At 37.6% G+C, this 23,334-nt stretch overlaps 1 protein-coding gene and 1 pseudogene across 1 annotated transcript; both read left to right on the top strand.

Moving 5' to 3' along the window:
* The first annotated feature begins 13,514 nt into the window (after positions 1 to 13,514).
* Positions 13,515 to 15,500, top strand: LOC112081905 (annotated as a pseudogene).
* Positions 15,501 to 21,247: 5,747 nt separating this feature from the next.
* LOC112088091 lies at positions 21,248 to 22,762 on the top strand. The gene has a single exon (XM_024158245.1). It carries the CDS (start codon positions 21,248 to 21,250, stop codon positions 22,760 to 22,762), a length of 1,515 nt encoding a protein of 504 aa, XP_024014013.1.
* The last annotated feature ends 572 nt before the right edge of the window (positions 22,763 to 23,334 follow it).

Below are 23,334 nucleotides of genomic sequence, written 5' to 3'. Positions count from 1 at the left end.
GAAAAGAAGAAAGAGATATGAAGGAGCTTTATATAGATTTTAGTCGGAAATAGCTTATTGATTACAACAAGTAAATAATTGTAAATGGAATATGATTCAATTTTGCAATCCTTCTCTAGCCGTAGGTTTGTTTTTTTAAGAATATGGAGCTTATCCCAATTAAATTTCATTTTAGTTTTTTGAAGTTCCATTTAGTTGTGCAATATTCTCCACTATACAATTAAATATTATATTTTTGGTATTAAACAATATATTTAAACAAAGTACATGCGGCCGAATAAAAATTACATACACCTCTTGACGTAAATGGGTTCTACTTTTTATTGTCAACTAGAATTATATTATTAAAACTTCAGTAAGAACATTATAAGAGTTGGCAGAAAATGTTAATATTTTAGGAAACAATAGTCATTTATCTTGCTAATTCATTTTTTTTTCTAACTCCGACTTCTTTTTTGCTAGTTCAGGTTGATTTCTTCCTATTTTTGGGAGTACTTGTGCATTTTGTAAAATCTTAATTTTAACTTTACAAAAAACTAACAGAAAGGAAATTAGAATAACAGGAGAAAAGAAAAGGTGAGAAGGACAATGCAGCTCCAACGTAATGTTACTTGACGTGGAAGAATATTGGTTTGTGTTTGTGTTTTAAGGAGCTGTCATCAACTCTTCTCCAAGGTTTTCTTCTTATTCCATTTGGGTACCTTAAGAACGTACAAGATAGGAATAATAAATGAAAATGATTTGGAGATTTTAGCAAAACAAAAAGAAAGAAAATGATTTTGAAGTTTATCAATTATTCGATACTGAGGAGACATGCACGTAACACTGTCTTTAACATCTTTCCCATGATTGTTACAAAAAAAAAAAAAACATCTTTCCCATGAACTTTCACGTCGTCCTATCATAGGGAACTCAAAACTATTCTAATTCTCAAAGAACTAGAAATGGAGATTCAAAAATTCTTTTTATTTTGAATGAATGTAAAATTTATTCACAAAATAAAAACCATTACATTAAATGCCTCTGTTTTTTAGTGTTAAAATGATTAAAAAGAAACAAAGCAGAAATCACACAATTCTTCATCTTCGTGTTGTAGGCCTTACTTCGAACCAGCGTATTAGGCCATTGTCGAAGCATTTGTCTCCTGCGGCTCGAAGTGTACTGAGGCGGTAATTCTCATTGTTTTGTCAATGGGTCTGATGAGTCCATGCGATGTCGATAAAGGTTCTCCATGTTTGCGCCGACTTCTCACTACACGGAAACAACCATTTACCGACTACAATTTGCGACTACCAACGTAGTCGTTAAATTTTGTGACTTATTTGCGTCTAAATTGCGACTAATCTGCGACAACAGTAAATTAGTCGCCAAACAGTCGCATATTAGCGACTAAATCAATCAGGCATTAATTAGTCGCCGAATTACGATTAAAGTGTGATTTCATAGTAGTCAGGATAACGTAGTCGTAAAATAGTCGGGACTTTGCGATTAATTAGCAACTTATGCGGCGAGCGCAAAAAATAGAACACGTGTTTTGTGTTTGGTGGTTGGTGTACCTAATTTTTGCGACTAACTTCTTGTAGTCGGAAATCAGTCCCAAAACAGTCGGACAATAGTCGCAAAAATTTCTATATATACAACCTCTCCGCATTCTTCTCCTCATTCTCATAAACCATAAACAAGAAAGAAAAAAACGTTGAGCGAACAAAAAAAGACATTTTAACAAAATGTCTGCAAACTCTAATTATAGAGAATGGATGTATAAGCGGATCGATGAAGAGATAGGAAACTTCTCGGCTGAGTTCGTCGCAGGAGTAGAGTAATTCATGAACTTTGCAAACAATCAGTCTCTAACACAAAGCAATGGCGGTAAGTTTCACTGCCCTTGTAGTGTTTGCAAAAACAACAAGTTTATACCGGGAAGAAAAATTTGGGATCATCTGTTTAGTAAAGGATTTATGCCGGATTATTATATTTGGTATAAGCATGGAGAAGAAATCACTCTTGATTATGGAACTAGTCATGGTAATACAACTCATATAAGTGGGAGTGAAGAAGATCAAATGGGTCATGACGTTGAAGATAGATATATGCATATAGTGAATGATGCATTTCGTGATAATTATCAGCAAGATAATAATTATTATCAAGATGATAATTATCAGAATGTACAAGAACCTGTACATAACCATTCCCAAAAATTTTACAACTTGTTAGAAGCTGGGAAAAAACCGTTATATGATGGTTGTCGTGAAGGCCAATCGCAGTTATCCTTAGCTGCTCGATTCATGCAAAATAAGATAAATTATAATATGAGTGAAAAGTGTGTGGATTCATGGGCCTCTTTGTTTACCGAGTATCTACCAGATGGGAATCAGGCAACAAGTTCACATTACGAGACAGAGAAATTGATGGGAAATTTAGGTCTCCCATTTCATAAAATTGATGTTTGTATTAACAATTGTATGATCTTCTGGAAAGAAGATGAAATGTGGGAGGAATGCAAATTTTGTCAAGCACCAAGGTATAAGCCGAACGAAGAACGACGATCACGAACCAGAATACCATATAGTCGTATGTGGTATCTACCTATTGCCGACAGATTGAAAAAAATGTATCAGAGCAAGAAGACGGCAGCGGCAATGAGATGGCATGCTGAGCACCAATCAAAGGAAAGAGAAATTTGTCATCCCTCTGATGCTGCAGAGTGGAAATATTTTCAAGATCCACTACAAGAAAAACATCATTTCACAACGGCCGAAATGGTCGTTATTTCGTCGTAATAGGGCCATTATGACGAACTACCGACGATTTCGAAATCGTCGTAAAGTCATCGTCGTAATAGAAAAATCGTCGTAAAATCGTCGTATAATATACGACGGTTTCGTTCGTCGTAACATCGAGGGAAATAAAATCGTCGTAAATTCGTCGTACAGTTTACGACGATTTTACATCGAATTGCGTCGACTTGGTCTTCGCCTGGACCGTCGTTGAGTGGTCGTTAATTGTCGACGTAAGATCGTCGTAAAATGTACGACGCATAAATCGCGTAAATCAATCGTAAAGTATTTAATCATTTCGTCGTAAAATCGTCAAAAATCTCGGACGTATAATCGTCGTATTTGTCGTCATATATTTTAGTCATAGATTTTAGTCGTAAATTAGTCGTAATATTTACGACGAATGTACGACGGTTTTAATAAAGCTATTACGACGATTATACGACGTTTAATATAATTGAAAATTAAAAAAAAAATTAATTCGAATTAAAATTTAAATTAAAAAAAAAATTTACAATTTAAAATTTATTAAAATTTGAAATTAAAATTAATTGTAATTTACATAAAAACCCTACAGCTCTAAATCTAAATCTAAATCTAAATCGTCGATCCCGTCACCGGCCTCCTCCCCATCGTCCTGGACGTGTTCCTTGCCGGGTCTTCGGTTTGATGCTTCCGCCGGCGCCTGATCTCCGGCTCTAGGAGGCTCAACCCCGAGAGATCGGAACATCTCCTCATCCGTCTGCACCAGCGGTTGCGTCCTAGTGGATGACCCGGCGGCAGACGATCCGACAACCCCATCAGCCCGCAGCTTGTCCAACTGCGCCATGAGTACCGGGTTGTCGGCTCCCATGATCTCGAAGAGACCGTAGAGCTGGTCGATCCTCGTCTCGTACCGGGTCCGCATCTGATCGATCTCCTGGCGGATAACCGGATCCGGGACCCGGACGTGACCAGTCGCCGTAGCTCTCGGGGTATCACGGATGGACTCCATCCCTAATACCCGCCCCTTTTTCTTTGGGGCAACCTACAAATATTTAAAAACATTATGGTTAGAAATTTAATTTAAAACTAAAGTTACATTAATTAAATATAGTAATTAAATTTACCTCTTCGAGGATCTGGTCCATCTCCGCCACCGTCAGCGCCGGGGTCGATTGGACCGAGCTACCTCCGGGAGACGTTTGACGCGCCTGCTGAGTCAGCTGCGTCTGTCGCTCCTCGATCGCCGCACAGGCGGCGTTGTAGATCTCCTCTGCCCGAGGATCCGTGAATTCGCCCTTACGCTTCTTATGCGTCTCGGCGAAAACCTTCGTCATCGGAGGAAGTTCTCCTCCGTTATCTTCGACCTACAAAATCAAAATGAAAAAATTAATTAGTATCGAGAAATAAGAGTTAATTATTTAAAAACAAAAAATTAGTAATTTTAATTTACTTACAATCATAAGCCGTCTTCCGACAAAAGGAATCTGGCCGGAAGTGTGCGGAACGTTCTTCCGAATTCCCGCATCGTCAGTAGCGTTCCTGAAAAATATTTTCATTAGAATCTATTATAAGAAAAAAATAATGTAAATATTATTGGAATTAACTACTTACCTAGATCCGGAACACTTGGCGGCCGTAGTCTGGTTGTGCGGATCCAACCAGTACTGGACAAGGCCCCGCCAGACGGTATTGGCCATAGGCGCCGGCTTGGCCTTGTCGTTGTCAACCTCCCACTTCCGTTTCCAGTCGGAAACGGTGTTGTTGAGGCGGAATTTGGCCTTCTCCTTGAAGGCCGTCTCCACACGTCCGTGTGCGGATGTTTCCCAATGCCAGTTTTTCTAAGGAAAAAAAAAGAAGTTAGTAATTATTGTAAAAAGTTAAAATTTAAAATTAAAATTAAACGAAATGATAAATTACTTACCGCAAAACACTTGAACCAAGTGTCAAGTGTGGCCTGATCCAGCTTCTTCCAACTGGTATGGGAATGTACGAAAAACCACTTGATGATATCCGCAACGTTACGACCGACTGCATTGTCGGTCGTAAACCTAGTCAAATAGAAAGAGAAAAAGTAAATTAATATCAAATATATAAGAATTAAAATTAATTAATTTAAAAATATTGTAAGAAAAAAATTACGTACCAAAAGATGCTCGGGGCTCGATCCGGGTCGAGTTTGTTCATGGTCTCACGACCGGGTTGCGCCAGAAGATCCTGTACCGTAAACTGGGAATACGGTACAGGCGGGATCGGATCAGCCTCAGGATCGGCCTGTGCGGGAGCCGCTGGTTCGGCTGGTGGTGGTGGAGGCGGTGCCGGCTGCGGAACAACGATCGGTTGGGAAACCGTCCGTTGTGTTCCCGAGGATTCCGGGATGGCTGATCCGGTCGCCGAGGTAGACGGGGCCGTACCGTCAGAATCGACGAGCTGTCGGTAGTGAAATCTCTTAGCCCGAGGAGCGATTTCAAATGTTTATTTAAATTTACCAAAATCCGGGCCTAACTAAATTCCGAAATCTAAATCTAAATTCCGAACCTAAATCTAAATTCTGAACCTAAATCTAAAATAATATGTAATGAAATTAATTTAAAAAAAATACTTACAAATTAATTGGCTGGAGAGTAGGGAGAGAAGGGAGAGGTAGATTTCTAGAGAGATAGAAAGATTTCTAGAGAGAGAGTGAGGAAGAGAGGAATGAGCGACGAATGAGGAAATCTCGCGTCCCTTATATAGATTTTGTGATCGTCGTAAAATCGTCGTAACTTTACGACGATTTTACGACGATTCAGTTGTATAACAGTCGGTCCACTGCATGACATGACACGTGTCGTGATGGGAGCATTTGACCGTTACGACGGTTTTACGACGATTAAACCCAAAACCGTCGTAAAATCGTTGTAACGTCTAAACATTTATAACCTTTGCATTGTTCTTTATGCAATATCCCATTTATAAGATTTAGGGTTTACTCACTTTTTAAAAAAACATCGTAAAACCGTCGTAAATTTATGATTATATTACGACGGTTTTACGATGTTTTTTTAAAAAGTGAGTAAACCCTAAATCTTATAAATGGGATATTGCATAAAGAACAATGCAAAGGTTATTGTATTCTAACATATAACAAAAGGTTTACAACTTTGCATGTATGATGGATTTATGACATGATATAGTAAAAATTGAAATTCCGTAATCTAATATATAACCTTTCACTTAACATTTATGAAAACATGCATGAACTTGTAAATATGTATGTTTTTTTTTCAAATTTTTGATTTTGATCAGATTGATAGCATTTCATATAAAATAAGATAACCAATCAAAAACATTTGTGAAATACCTTAGAACCAATAAGATATAAAAGATTCAAATTCTTGGATTTCAACATTACGACGACTTTACGACGAAATAGTGTACTCGTTGTAAAACCGTCGTAACGTTACGACGATATTACGATGGTTCGTCGTAAAGACGTCGTAATGTTGAAACCCTATTCATTCAGGGCTTAAAACCTAGACTTAGGGTTTAGTGTTTAGAAAAACCGTCGTAAAACCGTCGTAAAATCGAATTTTAGGGTTTTTAAAAAATTCAAACAAACAAAGTTACAAATTACATAATAACAAACATTCACTAAATACAATGCATGAAACTCAATCAGATTCATCTTCCTCTATTACTTCATCACCATCACCGTCGTCTTCTTCCGCCACATCGTCATCATCGGTTTCAGCAAACTCATCATCATCACCTTCTTCTTCTGTATCATCGGGAAGATCTTCAACTTGCCTGTTCTGAGGGTCTTTTAAGAAAATCTCCTCATCAACATCTGGTTCAGACAAATCTACGCAAGTGTTCTGTTGAAGTAGAACAGCCTCAACCCCTACAATCTTGCCCCTCGGAGCCACTTTAACTACATCTAACCATGAAATTCCTGTTGATCGAACTCGAGGGTATGGCAGAAACGTTACCTGTTCTGCTTGAGAAGCTAATATAAATGGCTCAAACCTGTTGTACCGTCGTGATTTGTTCACGTCAACAACTCCAAACTTGTTTAGACATACCCCTCGTCCAACAGTTGGATCAAACCAATCACATTTGAAGAGAACAGTTTTCAGCCTTAACAATCCAGGATACTCTACGTCAATTATTTCTTGCACAACTCCATAAAAATCGATTTCACCCCTCACACAAACTCCATAGTTAGTTGTCGCCCGCTTTGCACCGTGACGGTATGTGTGAAAAACATAGCCCCGAGTGAAATACATTGAGGCTGTAGTTATTTTTGCCATCGGACCTAGTAGTAACTCATGGAACCATGTTGGAAATTCATCCGGATCATTCGGGTCCACCTAATAAGAAAACAATTCCGCTTTTATTTCTTGATTTCGATATATAGCAAATTAAAGTAGTCTTTTAATTAAAATTTAATACGTACTTGTCCTTTTAACCACTGGGCATAGTGTTGATCTTTACGATCATTGATTTCAGTTTCAGAAACCCCAGATATGCATTCTTTAACCTCATCAACAAATGTGCTGAGAAAAACAACAAATAGTTATTAATACTGACAACTCATATAAAGATATTATTAATTAAAAAGGTACCTTTCATACGATGACAACTCTTCACAATTTAACAGGATATACCTTTAAGATGCTTCATGAAACGCTCGAACGGATACATCCACCTGTACTGAACGGGTCCACCGAGCTCTGCTTCGTGTGGGAGATGAACAGGAAGATGTTCCATAACATCAAAAAATGATGGTGGGAAGATCTTTTCCAAATTGCACAACAAGATTGGAATATTCAATGCCAGTTGTGATATTACATCAACTGATAATGTTCGTGTACTAAGATCCCGAAAAAAAAGCACCAATGCCTCCAATAGCTTCATGGACGTTTTTGGGCAAGAGTTCAGCAAATGCAAATGGAAATAATCGTTGCCTAAACACATGGCAGTCATGACTTTTCATCCCAGCAAACTTTACCCCCTTCTCAACAGATTTGGAAAGATTAGAGACATACCCATCAGGAAATTTAACGTCAGAAGAAACCCATCTGAACAATGCTGACTTTTGATCTGCACTCAACCGAAATACAGGAACTGGTGCTTTCTCGTTTCTCAGTAGATGCAACTCACTTCTGTTGCATAAATCAGGCAAGTCCAATCTTGACTTACCATTGTCTTTTGTTCTTCCCGCTACGTTCATAACTGTATGCATGATGTTATCAAAAAAGTTTTTTTCAATGTGCATGACATCAAGATTGTGTCTGAGCAGATGATCTTTCCAATAAGGTAGTTGCCAAAAGATACTTTTCTTGTGCCAATTATGATGAACTCCATAACCTTCAGGCATATTTGCAGGAGTGTGCCAGTTTCCCCCATGAGTTACTGTTTCTTCTGCCCTCCAATGATCGATTTGCGCTTGTATATCAGCTCCTGTTAAATTAACGGGTGGAGGGACATGTACACTTTTGTTCTTCATAAATAACCTCTTGTTCCTCCGATATGGATGGTTATCCGTCAAAAACCTCCGGTGACAATCAAACCAACAAGTTTTTCTACCATGTTTTAGCTGAAACGCATCAGTTCGATGAAGACAATAAGGACAAGATAGCCTCCCATGTGTAGTCCATCCTGATAGCATACCATAAGCGGGAAAATCGCTTATTGTCCACATAAGCACAGCCCGCATAGTAAAATTTTTCCTCGTAGAACAGTCAGTATACCATAACTGATTCAACTCATGTATGAGTGGCTGAAGAAATACATCGAGAGCTCGCTTCGGATGATTTGGACCTGGAACCAAAATACTTAGGAAAAGAAATTCCCTTTGCATGCACAAATCTGGAGGAAGGTTATAAGGAGTTAGGATTACTGGCCATAATGAATATTGTCTACCAGACATACCAAATGGACTAAAACCATCAGTGCACAGACCAAGATAGACATTCCGTTTGAACTTAGCAAAATCTAGGTATACCATATTGAAGTGTTTCCATGCCTTTGCATCTGATGGATGAACAACTTCTCCATCCACTTGTGTATGTTCTGCATGCCATCTCATTGATGCACCTGTCCTTTCAGATTGATAAAACCGTTTTAACCTATCAGTTATAGAGAGATACCACATACGTTGGTACGGTATCCTTTTACGCCCACCAGTTTGCGGCCTGTATCTTGGTTTTTGGCAAAATCGACATTCCTCCAGCTGATCATCATCTTTTCAAAAAATCATACAATTGTCAACACATACATCTATCATCTCAGAAGGTAGACCAAGACTAAAAATCAACTTCTGAATTTCATAGTATGTTCCCGCTGCCAAGTTATTCTCCGGTAGATACTCCTTCAGAAGATCAGCCCAATCATCCATGCAAACCTCAGCCAGGTTATGATATGTTTTAATTGACATCATCCTAGCTGCCAACGATAATTTAGACAAGCCTTCTCTACATCCTTCGTAGATTGGCTGATTAGCATTGTCTAACAAATCATAAAATCGTTTGACATCTACATTAGGTTCCTCAACAGCATTACCCGTATGCGTTTCATGAAATGCATCAGTCACCATTTCGTGCATCCTATCATGATCTACACTTTGGTCATATTGATACTGATTAGGCTGATGACCATAATTCGATTCATCAATAGCAACATGACTTTGATAATTACTACTACTACCAGCATTCCCATGAGTATTACTGCCATATCCTTCTCCATGTAGATACCAAACAAAATATTGCGGCATAAACCCTCTATTTAATAAATGCGTCCACACGGTTTTGGTTAGTATATACCTCGTATTCTTGCATTTCAAACAAGGACAAAACATCTTCCCACTATCTTTCGTTCTCTCCATATTTGTAGCCTGATACATAAATATTTCTAACCCGTTCTTGAACTCTTCTGTCAACGCCCCATCTGAATCTTTACGCATATACATCCAACTTCTTAGCTCGTATATAGACATATTGAAAATAAACTCACAATACTATCTCTTTTTATTGATTAGACAATAAAGGAGGTAGTTTTTTGTGTCACGTCTAGCCACGTGAATGGAGTAAATTAACCTTATAATATTATTACTTCTTTTTTTCAAAGTAATATAACTCTTAATTCGGGTTTCCAGCAATGGACAACCCAATATATAAGGATTTACAACACTATACTAAAATTTAAGAGACCTACAATGGGTCTCCAAGATGAAGATGCTCTTATGTTTGAATGATGATGTGTTGTGATTGAATGAAGGAATGAAGATCTATTTATAGGAAAATTTCGGGCTTTACAACGCTTTTACGACGACTTTTTACGACGGTTTTACATTCAACAATAATATTACGACGAGTTTACGACGATTTTGCGATAAAATTTTTCATCTACAATTGTTAGGTAAACATATTTTAAATGTTTTTCACCTAACTTCTTTTTCGACGTAAAATCGTCATAATATGTACATCGAAATGAAGTCGTCGTATATTCGTCGTAATTTTGCATCGAATTTACGACGATTTTACATTTACTAGCAAATCTCTCGTTATCAATGTATAATCATCGTAATTCGTCGTAAATTGTACATCGAGTTTACGACGATTTTGTTATACGACGGTTTTACGACGGTTTTAAAATTCGACGTAAGATCGTCGTAAACGCGTTGTAATGTTGCGACGATTTAAAAACCGTCGTAATGGGCCGTTGGAAAACGATTGTTTTCTTGTAGTGATCTACATCCCCAGTTTGCCGAAGAACCCCGTAACGTTTATCTTGGATTATGTACAGATGGGTTCAATCCTTTTGGCATGTTTCGCAATCATTCTTTATGGTATGTGATCTTGACTCCTTATAATTTGGCCCCTGACATGTGCACGAAGACAGAGTACTTGTTTCTTACAATATTGAATTCTGGGCCAAATCATCTGCGTGCTAGTCTTGATATCTTCCTCCGTCCACTAATCAAAGAGTTAAAAGAGTTATGGTCAGTTGGGGTCGATGCTTACGATGTGTCCTTGAATCAAAATTTCAAATTAAAAGCTGTGATGATGTGGACGATAAGCGACTTTTCGGCGTATGGTTGTTATCGGGATGGACGACTCATGGTAGGTTGTCTTGTCCAATATGCATGGAGGACACAAAGGCTTTTTATCTGCCAAATGGAAGGAAGACATGTTGGTTTGATTGTCACAGAAGGTTTCTCCCGCAGGGTCATCCGTTAAGGAAGAATAAAAAAGACTTTTTGAAGGGTAAACACGCTATGAATGAGTATCCAGGAGAGTCGTTGACTGGTGAGCAAGTTTATACAAATCGGATAGAATCTGTCAAGCCAGCAAAAACGTCGGAATGCGGTGGAAACGAGCATGAAAAAAAGAAAGCTGGATTCGGGAAATGGAATAACTGCCACAAAGAAAGTATTTTCTGGGAGTTGCCCTACTGGACAGACCTCAATCTTCGTCATAATCTTGATGTGATGCATATAGAGAAGAATTTTTTTTGACAACATCATTAATACTCTTATGAGTGTGGCGGGTGGATTGAAAGACTCAATCAAGTCAAGATTGGATATAGAACGATTTTGCGATCGGGCTCACTTACATGTTGATGAGAATGGTGAAGCTCCTTTTCCTATATACATTGGAAGAAACCGACAAGAGAAAATTATTGGAATGTGTGAAAATGGTTCAATTCCCAGACGGTTATGCGTCAGACTTAGCGAGTTGTACTGATATAGAGAAAGGAAAGTTCTCAGGCATGAAAGGTCATGATTACCATGTTTTTATGGAGCGATTACTTCCATTTATCTTTACAGAACTCCTAGACCGCAATGTCCACCTCGCATTATCAGGTATTTGGTGAAATATACCTATAATATTACAATTAACTATGATTATAATATATTATATTAACAATTTGTGTTTGAATATTTCAGGGATTGGAGGATATTTCCGTGACTTATGCTCTAGAACATTGCATAAAGATCGCGTCAATATGCTAAAACAAAACATAGTGTTAATCTTGTGCAATTTGGAGAAGATCTTTCCACCATTGTTTTTTGACGTGATAGAGCATCTGCCTATACATCTCCCATACGAAGCTGAATTAGGAGGCCCTGTGCAATATAGGTGGATGTATCCATTTGAAAGATTTTTCAAAAAATTAAAGGCAAAAGCAAAGAACAAAAGATATGCGTCAGGTTCGATTGTTGAATCATATATCAGTGACGAGATAGCTTATTTCACAGAGCACTACTTTGCTTCAAATATACAAACAAAATCAAGGTAAACACTAAATTATATTTTCAATGTAAATAACTTTTTGCTACTGTGTCCATTATGGCTAATGTGAATCAGTATTTATTCATTTGATCAGGTTAACAAGACTTGACGAAGGTGAAGTTCCCGTATTTGATGTTCCTGGAGTTCCAGAAATATTTACTCACATAGGTCGTCCAAGTGGGCAAATGCATGAAATATGGCTTTCAGAAAATGACCATCGAATCGCACATGCATATGTTTTGCGAAATTGTGACTATTTTCAGTCTTTTGAGAGGTATATAAATACATAATTTGACATTTCTCAATTTATATTGTAAAATTGTGATTTTTTTTATAGCGACTATGTGTTGTTTTATATGTAGAATGTTTGAAGATTATATCTCTGTAAAATATTCAGAACTCTCTCAAAAAAGAAATTTTTAGCTTCTCAAGCGGATCAAGTTTGTTTCATCGCGTATCCATACCGGAAGAGACCAAAGCAGTTGTGGTTGAACGTGCGAAAAGTAAATCCTAGAGGCAATATTTCAGGAGAATATGAAAACAAAGAACCAGCTCTTTTGCAAAAAATTAATGATGATGATGTAATGCTAACTACAATTGAGGATCTAGTAGTCGACAATCGAGTACACGGAAGTAATCCAATAAATCTTGATTTTGAAGTTAGAGATGCAGAACCACAAGATGAATTTCAATGTAATTTATCATCTTCAGATGATGATGATGAAGAACCTTACTAAATTGTGTGAAACATTTGTGTAATAATTTTTTATGTTATTTAATTATATAAATGCGTAAGTAACTACATTTTTATTGTTGTATAATTATATAGAAGTTATATAAATGCATAAGTAACTAAGTTTTCATTGTTGTATAATTACACAACATTTTGTGACTAAATTCTGGCTAATTTACGACTAAATTGTGACTAAATTGTGACCAATTTACGACTAAATTTTACGAATTAAACAGATCTATTTTACGACTACAGTGTGACCAACTTATGACCAAAACAGGCCCAATTAATTAGCCTGAGATTAGGCCCAAGTACAACGAAGCCCGCCTAATTAACCCGACCAAAAATCCCCAATTGTTAACTATCTTCCCCGATTACAAACCCTAATTCCCAAAATCTATTCTCAATCCCTTCCCAAACCCTGATTCCCTTCCCAATTGCTTCCCAATCCCAGAAACAATCCCTTAACCCACACAGAAATCTACCCTTAATCCGAGTTTACATACCCTAATCGACGATGGTTGGCGCCGGAAAGAAGAAATCCCGAGGACGTGCGGCTTCTTCAAAATCACGACGAGGTGCGTCTTCGTCGCCTCTGCCTTCTCAATATGAATTCACGCTGACGAGGGACCGAGCATCATCACCACCACCGCGAGTCCCCACATTCACGCATGTGAGGGATTACCCACCGCCTCAACAGCTCTTCCAGAACTCACCGACTCAGTCTCACCACCGCGCTTCAGTCTCACCACAGCAGCTCCCTCAACAGTCTCAGCAGTCTCACCAGCATGCCTCTCAAATGCCTCGCCAACACACAACTCGAGAGACTCAACGCAACAATTCAGATCAGTCTCAACAGCCTAGCTCCTCTCCAGTATCTCAGCATCGAACATCTCCACTTTCTCAAGACCGAACCTCTCAGTCCTCTCAAGCACATGCCGCTGAAGTTCAGAGTTCCGGCAAAGAATCTTCCCTTGAAGAATGCACTGCAAATCTCACGGAAGACCAGCTCAGAGTCCTCAATGCATTTCTCACGAAGCCTGGCCGGGAAGAATATACCACAGTCCTCTCTCCCATTCCTAAGCCGAATACAACGTGGTAAGATCCTTTAATTCCTTTTAATGCTTCTATGTTCTTATGTTTTTGGCGATGATGGTTAATGATGGTTAATGCTTGTAGGTTTGTATGATTTTGTCGATGAGGATTAATGCTTGTTTGTTTTTGTAGGTTTGGTCGTGACAAGTCTTCACTGACTCGGAAGATTACCAAAATCTTCACAAACAAGTTTGATGGTCATTTCTATAGTTGGACATGTGTGCCTCGGGAGAGACAGGAACGATACTTTGTTGATTTCGCGGTGAAGTTCTCTCTTTCTCATTTATATGTTTGTTTTGATATTTATAAGTTTGTTTGTTCATTTATATGTTTGTTTGGTTATTGCTTACATTTCTCATCTTCTCTATCTCTTGTTATTGTAGAAAACCCACACATGGGATCCCCTAATAACCGGTGTGGTTCAGGAACACTTCGAGGCTATCTGTAAACGCCGGATGAAGGACATGGTGAGCACCTGCAGGACTTCTCGAGAGCAGCCAAATTGGATTGGGGATACACTATGGGAACAAGGTTTGGGACACTGAAGATTGCAGAGAGAGGAGTGCGACCACATCAGCGGCTAGGATGTCTGAACGTGGAGGTCTTGGTCCTCACGTGCATTTCTCAGGTCAGAAGTCCTATCTACAAATCCAACAAGAAATGGTAAATTTAATTCTTTTACCTCTTTAATATTCAATTATGTCACCCTTTGCAACTTATAACTCATTCATTGACCATTTTTTTCTTATCATGTCAGGAAGAAGAATTGGGAAGACCGGTAAGTCTTGGTGAGGTTTTCATCAAAGTTCATACAAGAGCAGATGGGACTTATGTTGATCGAAAAGCTCAGACAGTTGCTGAAGCTTATAAGAAGAACTTGGAAGCCAAGTTCACTGAACTCTGGGCAGAAAACTTAGGTGCATCTGATGGCACAACTGATGGTCCTCGTCCCGAGCTATCCATAGAAGAAGACAACGAGCTGTTTCTTCGGGTAAGTTCTTCTTTTTTATTGCTTTTTTTTGTTTAGTATATTCTTCGTGTGTTTCGTATATTCACTGACTCTTACCCTTTTTTTCCTAGTCCACTTTCATGAATGAACGAGGAGTTCATTATGGTATAGGAAGCCTCTCACAGTCATGCAAACGGAAGAAACTTGGAAGCACTTCAACATACAACACCCTGCAAGAACAACTCTCTCAAGCTCAGCGCCTAATTGAAGAACAAGCAGCTGAGAACGCAATGCGTGAAGCAGAGCTTACCATTGTTTCAGCTGTCCAGCAAGCCAAGATCGACCAACTCACATTGCTCGAGAGGTATTTGACTGAAACTGATCCAAGGTTGTTGGACTTCAAGGCTGCTTATTCTGCTCCCACGACTTCCAATGCTCCAGTCACTACTCCCACGGGTGCTGCAACCGGTTTAGCTCCAAACACTACGCCAACAGGTGCTGCAACCACTGCTGGTCCAACCGATCCTCCTCAAGGTTTCTCATCTCTTTCAACCTCATTTTGAGTATCTCCTTAGTTTTGTTTAGTGCAACCATTATACTTATATCAAATGGTTGTCTTTTTATCTACAATGGTAACCTCATTTTGAACATGTCCTATATGGTAACCATTGTAATTTTTTTTTTCTGGGTTCTTAAGAACAATGTATTAAACTTGATGAAGTAATACATTATTTGTTTAGTTATGCTTTGCACTTTGATATGAATTGTTATATATAAATTGTTTGTTGACTGTCATGAGTTTTAGAACAACATTTGAATTAGATTTCTAAAACAAAATCGGCATCGTCAAAAACAATACCAATTTCTAATTCTGCTGCTACAAATAGTCGCAAAACAGTCGCAAATACGTCGTTAATCGATCGCAACTTAGTCGCAACTTAGTCGCCAAAAAATTGATAACGGTCGCATTTCAGTCATAAAATTTAACGACTAATTTGCGACTATACTAACATTACCTAGACAACTACATTACAGTCGTCATTTAGTCGTAAAAGAGTCGTTAAGCAGTCGCATCATATAACGACTAAATTGCGTCTGTTATATGTCGCCGGTTATTAGTCGTTAATCATTACGACTGATTAACGACTACATAGTTTTGCGACTAAATATTAATAACTACCTGCATCAGTCATAAGTCAGTTGGTAATATCAGTTTAGCGACTGATTAGCGACTACTTTCGGTGTCGCAATATCCTTGTAATCGTGTAGTGTCTTTCCATTTAGATGGTGTGCATCGTGGCTCGGAACATTAAGATTCAAAATTCAGCTCGGTGAAGATCGAATATCTTAATTTTTGGAGCATTTTGACAGCGATTGGGCTTGTCATAAGGTGGTGTATTGTTGTGGTTCATGCAGAACGTCCCAAGCTGTTACGGATAAGCTTGCACCAAAGGCTCGTACTCGGCAATAGCGAGTGATTCAGTCCCGTCTCCACTAAACTATGCCCTTGTCAATATCTAGTAATTTAGAAATTAATCACATTTAGATATTCTAACATATAAAAAAAAATATTTTAAATTTCGTTTTTGCCTAGGAAGGTTTTTATTTCTTAATTTTTATTGGAAATGATATATATTGACAAATTGACAAAAATAATATTGTTAAGTGAAAAGTATCAAAATCAAATCCTTTAAATCACATAATTGAGTAGTATTAAGATTGAATCATATAACAGGTTCTAGTCCTGAATCTGTAAAAAGTATGAGCTTTGGTCTATGACCTCCTAATCATAAAAAAAATTGATATAAAAGTTTGGACTACAATCTTCTTTTCCATTAAAAAAACTTCAAATTGGTTTGTCCATTGTAAAGGTCGCTTGAGTGCTAGCTAGCCACATGTTATTTTATTCCTAGGTCGATTTACAAAGATTCTGATATGTTTTTCTACAATCAAGAAAAATATTCCATGAAATGTCAACCACATCTTTATATAAATTTATTAAATGTAAATATTTAACTTTAACTTTATAGCTTATTTATATTAGTTTCTTTGAAATTAGTTGATGCTTTGGATAACACAAAGTGGTTTAATTTGATCTCCAACACAAATGTGGAGTATATCGTTTAATGTGATATGATCATTGTCTAGTTTTCATTAGCATTCTATCTAAATACATGGCTGGATGAAATAACTTTATATTCGATACACAGTGGAGGTTAAAGGCCGAATATGATAAAGTGATTTAAGAAGATTAGGGATCAAGTTTCTAGCACCAATGCTCTTAGTGATCATATTAAGATCTCGTCTCTCGATTTCAAGATGACAGCGATCAAAATATTTCTGTTTCGTTGTCGTTGGTTCAAAGCTAGCTCTAAACGTCACAAAGTCACAAATAATTTTCAGAAACATTAATATATTTTTCTTCCAATAATCATAGATCCAACTTCCAACATAATCTAAATTTCATTTTTCTCCAATTATCCAAAAAATGAATTCGTATAATTTTTTCTTAAAAGAAGTTAATATCACACTATAAATATAATAAAGGATAGTGGGGAGCAGGCCGGATCTGGCCAGCTCCATTGAAATATTTGTTTCAGCTTCTAAATTTTTTAGTTCAATTTAGAACACAAATTTTTTAAAATTTTTTTTTTTTATAAAATTAATTATAGACTCTTATTTCTGTTTTTGTTTCAAACTCCCAAAATTTCAAATCCGGCCCTGCCGGAGAGAGCAAAAAAACAAAACCTCACTATTGGCACAAATTAATCAGCTCTTACATAACTTCGAACAAAAATAAACACAAAACAGCTCCCACCTGCGAGATACAGCCAAAGTTACTATGTACATCGTTCAACTATATTTTGTAACTTCCAATAAAAAAAAAACAAAAAAAAACTATATTACTTTGTAACTTTTTTTTATTGTTCAACTAGATTGTTCATAATATATTACATCTCTCATGTCTCTCGTACATGAGTTAGATTGTCCAATCTAGGAAAAAACATAGATTGTCCAATTTAAGCCCAAGCCCATACATCAGTATAAAGCCCCATTCAATGATCTCAACGATTTCATACGGCTTAAAATGACTTATGACGTATCCAACATTTAATTTAATATACGGAAATTAAACCATTCTTGTAATACTAAATAGTGTGGTGTAGATTTTTTTTTTATAAATCCTATCGGCTGCTTCGATCGGCCCCGGTAGGAACACATTGAAATACTATAGTGTAGATTGATTGTTCTTGTACAACAGTTCAACAGACACCATAAACATCGTAAACATTGAACAAGTTTGAGTTAATGGGTCATAAGATAAAATGTGGTGTAGATTTAACATTCTCTTTTTCATGGATTCTTTAACGTATAAAAAGAATAGAAATACATATGTATGCATCTAATTATGTGCGCATAAATATTATGTAGATTATTCATGTATATCTCTAATAATCACTGTATATTGTATGCTTACGTATGTAATATGTACTTACATTACATATTCATGGAATTTTCTGCTGCAGAGATATATTTATGTGCGAATGTAATAAGTAGTATACACATACAAGCACTGTTTTTTTTTTTGAGAAATATATACATGCAATGTTGCACAAATACAATCATTCATGTATCTCAATAGTCAGTCGCCGACCAAAACAAAACAACAAAAAAACAAAAATCTCTATATTCACTCGGTACGTGTATATACTTACGTATAATTATAGTAATACCACTACGGCACTACTCATATAACAAAAATGTGATACCAATACATACTCATAAAATTTCCGATGCGCGCAGGCGTATTTTTATAATTTCTCCAACCAAAAAAAAAAAAAATATATCAACTGCCCAAAAGTTCTATACTCTCAAAATCAATATAATCTTATTTAATTAAGGTTTGTGGCGGAAGATCCAAAATATGAAAGTAATGTAAAACTGCTATACTATTAAAAGGGAGCTTTCTGTATCCAAAAAAATAATAATAACATTAAGTGATATACTTCAATAAATAACTATTTGTGAATGTGGATGGATAAATTTCTTTGGACACCATCTGTAACATCCTGACTTTTGGTTAACCAAATATCGGATGTTACCAGAACCTAATTCCAGTTTTATTAAATTAAACCATCTCTATTTCCTTTTCTATTTATTTCCTTTTTATTTGGGCTTTTCCTAATTTCTTTCTAAGAGCCCATTAAGCACAGCCCATCTATTTAACCTCCATATAAATATCTAATTAAATCTCTAAAACCTTCATTAAGCTCCTAATCAACCATAGCCACCTTTTTCTTCTCTCTTTCTCTCCTCTCTGCGCCGAGCTGCTCCCTTCCTCTCTCTCTGCGCGTTTTCTTCTTCTTCTTTCTCTCTCTTGGCCGTGTCTCTCTCTCTCCTTGCCGCGGCCGCCGCCATCCTCCAAGCCTCCCTCGCCGCCGAAGCTTCCTTGCCCAGCTGTGATGTCTGCGCCGCCTCCTTCTCCTTTGGGTGAGATGGGAGCTGATTCTGATGGATCTCCTCTTAGATCTGCTTCTCCTCTGCCTCCTCCTCCAGTCTCTCAGCCTTCTAAGCCAAGGTGAGGGCTCTGTGGCTTCATCCTCTCTTACATATGCATGGTTGTCTTTTAAGTGGTCTTTTCTTAGATCAGGCTTAGATCTGCTTGTTAGGGCTGTTAGAATTGTTTCGGACCTGGATCTATGTTGCCTGTTTGTTGATGATTGCTGGTTGCTGGTGGAATGAGATAATTAACCTGAACTTGGATCTAAACTTATTGGACTTTAAAATATTGGTTGTGTGATGTTGACCTGATTAATGTTCCTTTTGTTACAATTGGTATCACCGAAAGTGCATCTTAATAATGGAAGGACCTTTAAGAAATGGCTGATTCTTTGAAATGGATGATTGTGCATATAGATCTCTGATAGGACCCCTGGCTCCTGGAGGCAGGAGTCAGTGTTGTTTGTTGGCTATCGCTGTCGTGTGAGGCACGGTTAGAGTCATCGCTGGAGTGGATTAGCGATCCACTGTTTATTGATCCGTCCAAAGGGACCGCTGGGTACAGCTTTCTGGTGAGACCGCTATGAGCAGCCGTCTGAGTGACCGTTAGTGTCATAGCCTGTCTCGGTGATTGCTGTGGATCAGTCTGTGTGACTGGCAGAGTGAACCTGACTAATGGGTATGGTAATAGGCCAGCCATTGGATGGGATTATTCTGGTTGCCTTTACGGGTGAGGCATGGGGGCCCATGTGGTAGCCTACTACTGCCGCGTCCAGGGACCCGTTGCTTGTGTAGTTGTTTGTAGGGTTACCCTTGAATGCTGTGTGATTAATTGCTAGGAATGAATTGTCTATATATATAAGTAAATATATCTATATATGTGTTGCTTGGGCTTGCTTTAGGATTAGATCTCTTAAAACCAATTTATGCTAGTTTGATGATGTTGTGGGCCTCCTTAAGGTCCACCCTCACTGAGTAATCCCAATTACTCACCCCTCCTCTCCCCTTGTGTTTGTTGTGCAGGTAGAATGAAAGGCTTCAAATACTGGGTTTTTGCTCTATCTAACTCGATGGCATCGTCTAGATCACTTTTGGGAAGTGACCTTTTTTCGTGAGAATGAAGAACAGGATAACCAGTGTATGATTTCTCTCTTCTTTCCTGAAATCCTTTGTTGGTCTCCTGAATGATGAGCTATGATGCACCGGTACGGCTTCATGGTCGGAGTACCCGTCCCGGGTACGGCGGGGGTTCGGGTACCGCTGGGGTTCGAATGAGAAACGTCCCGGAGACGTACTGATCAAATTGGGGACGGCAACTGTTTGGTGGGGACGGTGATCGTTGATCGGAGACGGCGCGTTTCCAAGTACCCGATCATTTTTTGACTTATTTTCTTCTTTTTGACTTATTTAAAGAAAACGAAATTCCTAATTCAAAAATTCTTCTCTTTGACTTATCTAAATAAAAGGAAATTCCTAATTCAAAAAGAAATAAAATAAAAAACTTAGGGTTTTAACAAACTCACACATCACGACTCTTAGCCTTTTCTATTCCCTATTTCTCTAATCTCTCACGCCATCTATTCATCTCTTCACGTCTCTCTTCTAATCTTCTCGTTAGAAAGAAATTCTCAATTGGAGCAGCTTAATCAGGCTTTGAGTATCTCGGTATCTCCTCTTTCTTCATCTTTCCTAATTATATATTGTTGCTCCCACTTTCTCCATCTTGCGTAATCGTTAGGTTTGTTTCTCTTTTTAATTTAGAAACAAAAAAATTATGCTAAGAAAGTACATAATCATCATATTATTTCATGTTTGGAATTAGAGCAATATGAAATACTTTAGTGCCGATCGTTATGTGCATGCCATTCCCTTTTTGTTTTTCTTCTTAATTTGTTTTCCAATTTTTTATTTATAATTTCAGTTTCATAAGATGGATTCTCAGAGTGGAAGTGATCATATTGGTAGTAGTTCTGTTCCATCTTCTGAATCTGAAGAAGCTCCATTGTGGAAATATGTTACAAAGTTAGAGAAACAAGGAGCAAAAGGAGGAACTTGGAAATTCAAGTGCAATATCTGTAATGAAATTCGTCAAGGCTCATATTACAGAGTTAAAGCACATTTACTTGGATTGTCGGGTCATGGAATTTCTGTGTGTAAGAAAGCAACAAGGATTGAAAAACTTGAAATGCAGAGATTGGAAGATGAGTTTGAGAAAAAGAAAGCTGAGTCTGGATCTAAAGAAGTCCCTTTACCTTGTGAGAACGATGGTGCTAGCTTTCAGAAAAGAAAGTCTTGCTTATCACCTATTGTTGCTGCATATGGTATTCAAGCTAGAGACCAATTGGATCAAGAGATTGGAAGAATGTTTTTTACAGGATGCTTGCCATTCAATCTTGCTAAAAACCCGCATTACCACAGGGCATTTCAGTTTGCTGCTGCCAGCAAAATTGATGGTTATGTTCCTCCTGGTTATAATAAGCTGAGAACCACTTTATTGCAGAAAGAAAAAGAGAATGTGGAGAAGTTATTAGTACCATTGAAAGGAACATGGAAAGAAAGAGGGGTGACGATTGTGAGTGATGGTTGGAGCGATCCTACACGAAAACCTCTAATCAATTTCATAGCTACTTCTGGAAGTGGTTCTCTGTTTTTGAAGGCTGTGAATTGTTTCGGCGAAGTCAAAGATAAATACTTCATTTCTGAGTTGATGCAAGAAGTTATAAATGAAGTGGGTCATCAGAATGTTGTGCAAATTATCACAGATAATGCACCAAACTGTAAGGCGGCTGGAGAGCATATTGAGAGTTTGTTTCCTCACATATATTGGACACCATGTGTCGTGCATACACTTAATCTGGCCTTGAAGAACATTTGTGCAGCAAAGAGTACAGAAGGGAATGCAGCAACCTATGAGGAGTGTAACTGGATTACTGTAGTTCATGGGGATGCACTTGCTATTAAAAATTTCATTATGAACCATAGCATGAGACTATCAATTTTCAGTAAGTTCTCTCCTCTTAGGTTGCTTTCTGTTGCTGATACTCGTTTTGCGTCAATTATAGTGATGCTTAAAAGAATGAAACTGATCAAGACCGGTCTTCAAGCCATGGTTATCAGTGCGGAGTGGTCTTCTTATAGAGAGGATGATATTGGAAAAGCAGCCTTGGTTAAAGAGTTGATCGTGAAAGATGATTGGTGGGATAAAGTGACTTATATTCTTGATTTCACTAGACCTATATATGATATGATTAGGTTTTGTGACACTGACAAGCCATGCCTTCACTTAGTATATGAGATGTGGGATTCTATGATTGAGAAGGTGAAACTTGAGATCTACAAAAGAGAAGCTCGACTAATGACAGAATTTAGTCTCTTCTATGATATGTCATTTATTAAATCTCAGTGGCTCGTTGGAAAAAGAATAACACACCTCTACATTGTCTAGCTCACTCTTTAAATCCAAGGTATTATGATTTTTTTTTAATTTCTTTTTTTTATACGACCAAAGACCTATATATATATATATTTTAATTTCTTTGATGTATATATATAATATTTTATATTTTGTAGATTTTATAGTGATGAATGGATAAACGAAAATTCCTCAAGGAGTGCTCCACATAGGGATGCAAAAATCTCAATTTATAGGATGAAGTGTTTTGGGAGATTATTTCCAAATGATGATGATCATCTGAAAGCTATGGAGGAGTATGCATCATTCTCGATGAGGAGTGGTCCTTTTGTGGATTTAGCATGCATTTCGCTAATGTTTACTATGGAACCTAAAAGTTGGTGGGCTAACTTTGGTGCTCAAACTCCTCTCCTCCAAACTCTGGCTTTTAAGTTACTTGGACAACCTTCTTCATCTTCTTGTGCTGAGCGTAACTGGAGTACTTACTCATTCATTCATTCGCTGAAAAGGAACAGGTTGACTCCTAGTCGTGCTGAAGATTTGGTTTTCATCCACAACAATTTGCGTCTTTTGTCCAGGAATTCTGAAGAATACGAAGCTGAAAA

The sequence above is a fragment of the Eutrema salsugineum genome, unplaced genomic scaffold, assembly GCF_000478725.1.
Source record: "Eutrema salsugineum unplaced genomic scaffold, Eutsalg1_0 scaffold_8, whole genome shotgun sequence".
NCBI lineage: Eukaryota > Viridiplantae > Streptophyta > Magnoliopsida > Brassicales > Brassicaceae > Eutrema > Eutrema salsugineum.
This window is presented reverse-complemented; position numbering and strand designations above follow the sequence as displayed.